The sequence below is a fragment of the Berghia stephanieae genome, chromosome 3 (genome assembly GCF_034508935.2).
Source record: "Berghia stephanieae isolate SIO BIC M18660-M18661 chromosome 3, UCSD_Bste_1.3, whole genome shotgun sequence".
Taxonomy (NCBI): domain Eukaryota; kingdom Metazoa; phylum Mollusca; class Gastropoda; order Nudibranchia; family Aeolidiidae; genus Berghia; species Berghia stephanieae.
Genome location: NC_088362.1, coordinates 64,025,353 through 64,035,352, shown reverse-complemented (window position 1 = coordinate 64,035,352; position 10,000 = coordinate 64,025,353). Strand labels below are relative to the sequence as shown.

At 38.5% G+C, this 10,000-nt stretch overlaps 1 protein-coding gene across 2 annotated transcripts in view; it reads left to right on the top strand.

Annotated features, from left to right (window-relative positions):
* LOC144968190 (protein O-mannosyl-transferase TMTC1-like) overlaps positions 1-10,000 on the top strand; it is a 75,186-nt gene that overhangs the window by 14,901 nt on the left and 50,285 nt on the right. For both annotated transcript variants that reach the window (XR_013644543.1, XM_078906286.1), the window contains exons 3-4: positions 1,815-1,888; positions 9,768-9,965. Coding sequence is in view for 1 of the 2 variants with exons in the window: in XM_078906286.1 (XP_078762412.1) it covers positions 1,815-1,888; positions 9,768-9,965 (272 nt within the window). In the remaining variant the exon portion in view is untranslated. The remainder of the gene's footprint in view (positions 1-1,814; positions 1,889-9,767; positions 9,966-10,000) is intronic.

Genomic DNA, 10,000 nt, shown 5'->3' with positions numbered 1-10,000 from the left:
CGCCTCCCAGTGAATTAGCCATGATGGCCAATGATGATTATCCCCATTTCCCCAGCAGAATAAAGAACTCCAGCCTTATTAGTTCAAATTAAGAAATTATTGAGCAGGCACCGATGTAAGATAAAGATCTGAACAAGTGTGTATGAAAGGTGCCAGACAAAGCAAGAAAGAAAAATACAAGAAACAACCATCCCCAAAAAATCAATCGATCTCGACTTGGGATCGAAGCTCAGATCAGACCTTCTGATTACCAGTCAGACGTGCTACCATTACACCACCGAGGCTCCCGAGCTTCTGTGGTGTAATGGTAGCACGTCTGACTGGTAATCAAAATGTCTGAGGTTCGATCCCCCCAGTCGAGGGTGACTGATTTTTTGGGATGGTTTTATTTTTCTTGTATTTTTCTTTCTTCCTTTGGTACCTTTCATACAGACTTGTTCAGATCTTAATCTTATTTATTATTAGTTCACCAGACTGTGAAATTGTTAGAAGAGTTAAATAGTCACAGCGATATTTAATTGGATTCGATGACAACAATAGAGCAGTAAAATTAGGTGCCCCAAACGTAAACAAAGGTCTGGAAGCACATGGCAAACCACATGTTCCTGTCTTGACAGCTCACGTTCCAATGTAAATTATAGAAAAAAATAACCTTTAAAATTTGGCTGTTAGGTGGCAAAAGAAACACATATTCCTAAATACTCGATCATGCATCAAATATTGTCTAGATATGGATATTTTATGGAACAAAAGGTAAAATTTATCAAAAGTTACAGTCTATCTATTTTTAGACCAGAGCAAATTATTGCGCTGGTGTGAACAAGACGAGAATTATTCGGAGCCTGGTTTTCAGAATAATTTAGTCTTATATTATTATTTCTGCAACTGTTAGATTTTATGTAAACATATTTTCAATACTGAAAGCGTATTGTCTACAACTCAAACTACAAAACTGGGAGACCTATATTGTGCGTAAATTATTCCGGTCCCTAACGAAAATCATTTGCAACTTGTTATTGTTTACGTTTGGGGCACCTAATTTTACTGCTCTATAGATCGTGTTTATACAAAGTCATGACTTGACGTCATTCTAAATACACCCAATTTTATCAATGTTGATCACATCTATACCACTTTCACCCACGCTACAGGTAAACCTCAGTTTTTATCTCTGGAAATCGGAAAAATTATAAAAAAGCTCATTTGGCTTTTCATTTTTGATTTACTATAAATTCTTTAAGCCTTCAATAAATACACTTACCAACAAACTATACAAAAACAAAACAAAACATAACCCCCCCCCCTCCCCCCAAAACCAACCAAACAAACAAACCAACCCCCGCCCCTCAATAAATTAAAAAAAAAAACAACCTAGAGAATTTATGCAGAGCAATATCCACTGCCCAAAGCGCTTTATTAGGGGCCCCAGGCCAACAGCAACATTTGACAGGTGAGGCAAGACATGACGCCTGTTAGGCTATATTACAATGTATTTCCGACATCGACAACGCTGTTAACTACCAGGTACGGTACCCATTTTCCACCTGAGTACGGTGAGAGAATGTGAATAAAGGGCCTTTCCAAAGGATTCAATTATACACCTCTCAGAGCGGGACTCGAACCCTGGACCGTGCGGTCCGAAGGGAAGTGGCATACCACAAGACCACATAAGCAGACTAATCAAAATGAATTAGTTCTCGATATTTGCAAAACATTTGATTTTGAGCTGCTTTTTTGTATATATTTCATTAACCTTTGTTTTGTTTTTTTTAAATGTTTTTATTTATTTTTTTTTTTTTTGTTTGAATAACCAGGTAAGCAGCATTGTGGGAAGAGCGGATGTTTTGGCAGCCTTACTTTTTCTCCTGTCCTTCATCTCATACGCAAGGTAAGACATTTATTCCCGTTTTGTAAAGCGCTTTGAGCACGTTTAGTGGATGTTGCGCTATATAAAAAAACACAAGTTTTACCCCCATCTTAATGGATTGATACAGTATTAGCTAGAGTCAAGCGAAATTGAGTCCTTGGAAAAGACTCCTTGCTGTCGTTTGAATTGAACAACTGGCCTGTCACAGCGGTGTCTCTGTCGGAAAAAAATTGCAATATCGCCTAACAGGCATCATGCCCCGTCCTATATGTTAAAGTACTGCTGTTGGCTTGGAACCCCTTGTAAAGCGCTTTGAGCAGATGTAGTGAATATTGCTCTATATAGAAGCTTATCAGAAAAGTTGGAAAACAGCCTATATTAGCGATCTTACGAAATTATAGGCGACAATTGTTTATGAATTTTACATCATAGCCTAACGGGTATTGTAAATTAAATTATTAGTAAGGGACTCATTTACTCAGTGAAAAAATGAAGGAAAAAAAAACCCCGAAAAGGAACAGGAAAACGATGTATAATAAGACATTGTCACCCATTCGGTCACTGGCCGCAATCAGTGTCGCTTGATGTCACAGGTTCAAGGCATAGCAATCACTTGACCTGTTTGCAAGTGAATGTAAAAGAGTTTGGATAGTTGCATGGGTGCAATGAAAATGGTTGAAGGGTTTCTATTATATATATATATATATATATATATATATATATATATATATATATATATATATATATAATATATATATATATATATATATATATATATATATATATATATTGATGGATGGATAGATGGACCGATGAACGGATGGATGGATGGATGAATGGGTAGATGAATGGATTGATGGATGGATGGAAATATCTATAATATACTCATGCGAACGGATGGATGAATGATTTTATCAACAACCTACCCTACCATTAGACACCCAACGGCCTGGAAATATAGCCATAACATTGATTTCAAAACGGGGCCTTGCGTTCAAAGAGATCGTGTGTCCAGCAGGTGTCCATTCAAGTGAAAAGAAAACAGTCGCATATTAGAAAGGAAAATGGCCATTTGCTTTAAGCTTTAATGGCTTTAGAAAAACCCACGAACGACTAGTGTCATAAGCGTTCAAAACCAACCCTTCATGGATATCTGCCGTTTAGGACGTGCTTGGCGCTTTGTCTTCTTGTAACTTCTGTTTTTTTTTTCATCTTTTTTTTTTATATTGGGGGTCCCGATTGTTCAGATGGCAGAGCACTTGCTTCATAATCAAAGGAACTGAGATCAATCCCGAGTGCCGTCGATATTTTCGTCTGTCACCCCCCCCCCCCCCACACCTCCCCCAAGTGATTGGGTGGCTGTATTTTGCGAGATTATATATATATATATATATATATATATATACTCTCGTATACTAGCATCCTGTCCAAAGAGTATCAAGAAATTGTAATTATCCGTTTTACGCCCTAGAAACCGGAATAAACTCCGGTTCCATGGGCTTAATGGCTCTTGACGGACTACTTTTTAAAAAAATATGACGCCATACCATGTGTTTGTAACCTTGATATCAATACACGCTATTATTTATAGATAGAATGCGCTTGGCCAAGGAGTTCACAACATTGCCATCCGGAAGTATAAAGGACACACAAACACCGTGTAACCATGAACGTTTATAGTCAGGTTAATACAGTTTAGTGAGAACAACTCACAAACGCCGATGGCAAAAACAATAACAAAGGCCTGAGTGACGTCATCTGCATACTATCTATAGGGAGTGATTGACTAAAAAACCGATGTGCACATAATAATTACATCAATCAATTGTTGAAGGGTGGGTTTTCTGGCCAAACTTTTAAATACGAATTTTTCCAGAGTACGTCAGCTGGATAATGATTTCAATTTCAAGGACACAGAACACAAGGTCATCTCTCTGGCAGGTCATTTATTTCCCCTGATGAATAAATGAATTAAGATAATATTTATTGTCACACAATCGGTGCCTTGCCGTTAATGAAATAAGAGTACCCCCTCCTCCCCCCCCCCCCCACCCTAAAAAAAATTGAATACTAACAATAGCCACGAACTTAAGTGACCTTAAAATATATTCTATTGTCTACAAAAAGTCATGTTTAGTATTGACAATAATATTGCTGTTCGCACTCAAAATGTACAACCCCAAATGAAATAAGAGTGCCAATTAAAAAAAACAAAACTAGACCTAGCTACTAAACCAAAGCCACAGACTTCAGCGGCCTTGAAGTTTTTTTGTGACTGGAATTTCATAGAATTTGATATTTACAATAATATTTGTTGTTGTCAGACAACCCGTACAACCTTTAGTGAAATACGAGTTCCAAAAATAATGTTTGAATGACAACAAAAGCGACGAACTTAGGTGATCTTAACGTATAATATCTTGTTCTCTAAAAATTCATGTTTATTCCTAAAATAGCTGTCACATGACTGGTACAACTCTTGATGAAATAGGAGAACCAAAATAGTGTATGAATTCTAACATTTGACACGAACTGAAGTGACCCTATATATATATAAATATACATCTGTGAAAATTCATGTTTAATAGTTTGATATTCCCGTGGATATTATCAATACTGTTCATACAGTCCTGAACCGTGTCGTACTCTATTCATCGGGGGATTTAGTCCTGGAACTAACGTTTGTAAAGATTGCATGTGGCGCACGCCGCAGGGTGTCGGTAATAAAAGAATTTAAATAGATAATAGACCATCATAACGTGATATCTCGATACTAATAAAACCAATTGTGATGATGATACTGAAAAAGAACAGATAATTCACACAGTTGTCTGCCAGGTAAATGTTTATAATACTGTTCTCCGAAAAAAAAACCAAAAAACACGTATTTTTAAAAAAAATTGGCCAGAAATCTCGTTCTTCAAATATCGATCGATTTAAATAACCCTTATCTTGGCAGAAACTCTCAAACCTGGGAATTCGGCGAAGTTTTCATTAAAGTCCCAGGTTTGAGAGTTTTTGACAAGATTAGGGTTATTTAAATTGTTCGATATTTGAAGGACAAGTTTTCTGGCCAAATTTTTAAATATGTGTTTGTTCAGCGAAGTGAAGTATAAACACCTAACATTAGTTTAACTGTTGATTTGAAAAGATTCATGACCGATGAAATGATAGACAGTCTAGATAGATGTGTCGCTTGTCTATGGTATCCAATGTGACCAACTCTTTCAAAACGGTATTTTGACAGAATGAGAAAAAAACAAAAAACAAACACAAAAAAAAAAAAAAGAAAAAAGAAAAAAAAAATAACAACAACAACAAAACACCACAGTCTACAAACAGTATTATGTCATAGTGAGTCAGAAGCCAAAAACTAAAACAACAAAAAACAAAACAAAACAAAAACAAAAACAAGACAAAACAAAAAATAACAAAACTAAGCACCAAAACATAACTATTTCATGTTAAAATGTAAGCCACCGTCTCAAAACGATATTATATCCAGTTGAGTTACTTGCTGAAAAATAAATTCATAGCCACGAATATGAAAACTTGGGTTCATTTCTATCAATTCTGATAAAAAAATAAATACATGTACAATTCATAAAATTGTTTTTTTTTTCTTTTCACTTCAGTCCGAAATTCCCATCCCAGTGTCCAATTCATTCATCTCGGTATCAAACCGTTTTGATTTTTACGGTCACACCACTCGACCACAGCGCCGCACTGAACTTAAACCCTTGGCTATGCATTCCATTATTGTCAACATCTAAGCCATCCTACTTAACATTGGACCCGTCTCATAATTTGGGTTCCGACAGCTCAGTCGATAGAGCACTCGCTTCACACGCAAAGGGACGGAGATCAATCTGAAATCGAAGTCGATTTTTTTGGAACCGCCCCCCCCCCCCCCTTTGTACCCAGCAGTGATTGAGTAACTGGGTCTGTTTGATCTGACAGAAAGTACTTTGCTATAGACTAGCGTCCTATGCAAAGGATAGCAAGCAGCTGGTTTTGTCGGCTTCACGCTATAGAAACCGGAATAAACTCCGGTGCCAATGGCCTGATGGCTCTAAAGGACTATACGATTTATAAGATATCTGACTATTGTGTTCTATTCGACGTGCATTTATTTGCAGGTCTGATAACCCAATTCCTTATGGGCTCATTGTTGTGATGACGCAAAATATTGTTCATTACAACAATGTTAAACTAGGCCCGTAATTGCATTCGGATGTCAGACCTGCATTTACGTATACCTCGGTTCCATTCGTTTTCAAGCATTGACATTACCCCAACATAATTCCGTTTGGAGTTGATAGGTAGCATATTACTTGGTTCCATTCAAAGACATTTAAGGGGCGCGAAGTGACCGAGTGGTTAAGGCATTGCACTATGACCCGGAAGGCCCCGGTTCGCTTTTTTCCCTTGGGCAAGATTATTAACCCCCAATTTGCTCACTTGGACAACATGGGTGATTCCTGTTGACATCAGACATTTTGTTTGATGAATTATCTATATTCCCTCGTGAAATGCCTAGGCAACGATATCTTATGGCGGAAAGGGCGTCATTTTTTTTAAATTCAAGGACCAGGAAACTTACGATCCTACCGTATTCTGAAATAACAAACACATATTTAAAATGTTGGCCAGAAAACTCGTCCTTCAAATATCGACCGATTGAAATAACCTTCATCTTGGCAAAAACTCTCAAACCTGAGACTTTCCTGAAGTCCCAGGTTTGAAAGTTTTTGACAAGGTTAAGGTCATTTTAATCGATCGTTATTTGAAGGACGAGTTTTCTAGCCAAAATTTTAAATATGTATTTGTTTGTTTTGTCACAGTAAGGCAATATTGTTGTGAAGTGTTTATGAATTGTAATGCTGGGGTTATCGACCGCCAAGTCAATGGGACGTATGATTGGAGTGCTATCGACACAACCAAGCACGGGTCAATTTCACATTTTGTATACCAACTCGACTGTATCAAATAGATCCCTCCCCCCGCTCCCGTCTATTTTTTTCCAGAATTTATTCGCACCCCCCCCCCTCCCCGAAACTTATTCGCCCTCCACCATCCCCACTTCTAATAAATTTCAGCTCAAAAAGTGTGCCGGTGAAAATTCACCAAAATAAAAACCAAAACAAAATCAAAAAAGTTATTTTGCTTGCAGTATATTTGATTGAAAGAAAGTAACCCATTTTATACGTCAGATCTCGCCTCCTCAATGCCCCCCCCCCCCCCCCCCCCCGCTCTTTTTTTTTTCTTCTACGGATTGGTCAAATTGCGCTCTCTCCCCCCCCCCCCCCCCCCTCCTTCTCTTTTTGGGTAAAGTGCCCCCCCCCCCCACCTTCCCTTTCTTTTTGGGTAAATTTGCCCCCCCCCCCCCTCTCTTGTCTAATTCGACCCCACCACTCTTTTGAAGTTTGGACAAAGCTCACAACCCTCTCCCAACCTATTACTTCCACCCCCTATCCTTTTTCTATTTAATAGACTAGAGTTAGTGTTATGTTGAAGGATCGTGATTTTATTGGGACACTTAAAAAATACAAACCAGAGCATTTATGAAGTGCCATCTCCGCTAAACATACTCAAAGGGGTCCCAAGTCAACAGCAAAAAACTGACCATGTAGAACAAGACATAACGCCTGTTAGGCGATATCACAATTTTTACCCCGACAGAGACAATATTGTTAACGACCAGGTTCTCATTTTATACCCGAGTACGATGAGAGAATGTGAGTAAAGAGCCTTTTACAAGGATTCAACTATGCGCCGCTCAGAATTGGACTCGGACATAGAGACCTTCCGATCCGAAGGCGAGTGTCATACCACTAGACCACATAGCCACACAATAGCCACACTAGCAACACCGAGTGACACATTGTCTCAAACCGGTATTATGTATAGCTTGGTGGATCACCGTTACATACAGTACCGATCCCCTGTGAAGCATCCTTTTTATATTGGCGATCTTACATTATCCTACATATAGCCCGGTACTCATTACATCCTGAGTCGATTGACGTAATGCGTGTAGAATGCCTTATCTAAAGACAAAACATCGGGAGCACAATTCTTTATACGACCCCGAAAACAGATACAGGGGGATAGAAGACACAGCAAGTACCTCCTTGTCCACTATGGGAGTTCAGGAACCCTGCCCAGGTTTAAAAGTTTGTTATCTTGTCCAGTCACAAAACTTGATCAGTGTTAGGCAAGGTCAATAACTGGATGGGTGACAGTTGTCCCAAGACTCTAGCCACGGTACTGTATGCTTCTGTACTTTCCCCCATCAACGACTGGAACGCTCTTCCCGAATCATGTGTAAACACAATAAATTTAGAAACCTCCAAGCAAAGATTATCAAACTACCTCATCCTAAACACCAACAACGGCTATCGCATTCAACAACTCTCTCTCTCCGCCCTCGAATACAAATACTCAGAATTGAGTCGACTTCGAGTTACGTTGAGATTTCAGATTCTATATATATATATATATATATATATATATATATATATATATATATATATAAATATATATATATAATATTTATAATAATAAATTATAAATTAATTATATATATATTAACAATTATAGATTACTGTACACCCATCTGTACATCTAACATTCGTATAATATTGCTTGACTTTTGTGACAAAACGACACATTTACAGTAGTAACATTGCTTGACTTTTGTGACAAAACGACACATTTACAGTCGTAACATTGCTTGACTTTTGTGACAAAACGACACAGTTACACCGTACCGGTGAGTCACTCACAGCCCTGCCCTACCAACAACACCCGGTACAGTTCCCTACTCTAGACAAACACGTTCCTATGTTTGTGTTCCAGACTATTTGAATCGGTTTGGCCGATCTGTCTTTTGTAAAAGTAGATTTGCTCGGCATGTCATTCATACAGGACACACAAAGCACTCGTAATGAAATGAACACACCCTGGCCCATCGTGAGAGACTAAAGACCCCCCCCCCCCCCCCCCCCCCTAAGGTTGAAGGGTGGACAATAATAATACACCGCTAAAGAGGAACAAACTCAGTTTTGTGAAAATATTGACACAACCTCAGACCCAAAGAATAAGGTTGATCACACTTTCTGTGAAATATAATGTGAATAAATATAAGATTATAAATCTTTTTATTTTGATCGTTCAATAGGGTCTGTTCTTGCAAAAAAAAAATCTATGTTTTTGAAACATTTTTCTCAAAAGCTGTTAAAGAGATTACCTAGAAATTTAGCACATACGTAAATATAGATAATGGTAGAGCACTCGCTTCGCGCGCAAAGGGACTAATATCAATCCCGGGTGCAGTCGAGATATTTTCTGACCTCCCCCCCCCCCCCCCCTCTGACCACCCAGCAGTGATTGGGTAGCTCGATCTATTAGATCTGGCGGAAAGTACTTTGCGATAGACTAGCGTCCTATCCAAAGGGTAACAAGCAATTGCTATTGTCCGTTTCACGTTATAGAAACCGGGATAAACTCCGGCTCTACGGGCCTAAAGGCTATAGTATAGAAGACGTTTTCATTAAAATGCACTCATTTTTCGGAAATTTAATTTTAATCTTCGACATGGCCTAATAGAGACAAAACTTGTGTGAAAAAATACCTTAATTCAGACAACAAACATATTTATCATTCTAAAATATCTAATTAATGTATGAAAAGATCGTCAATGAATTTTTTCATGAAAATTATTAGAACAAGCAAGGGGAGGGGGGGGGGATGAGGGTGGGAGAGAGAGAGAATTTTGAACGAATAGGTTAGGTCGTCTCAGATTGACATCCGTTTAGACATTACTGATGGACACGAGTGTGCAGATCAGCTCAACCTGCCATCATACCTTCTTATTCCGTTATACAACAACTTTCAGGTGTGTTGATACTGACAGCGTCCATAGCAACCGATTCACCAGCACAGGAAACCAGCCTCCAAATACGAACCCTACAATATTCCTGGCGTGTTCCTTAGTCCTAGCCGTGGCGGCGTCCTTGTGTAAAGAGACAGGGTTTACAGTGCTCGGGGTTTGCATCCTCTACGATTTCCTCAAACATGGTCAAGTGATTCTGAGGTAAGTCGTAAATCTTATTGTGATTTAAAATTTCG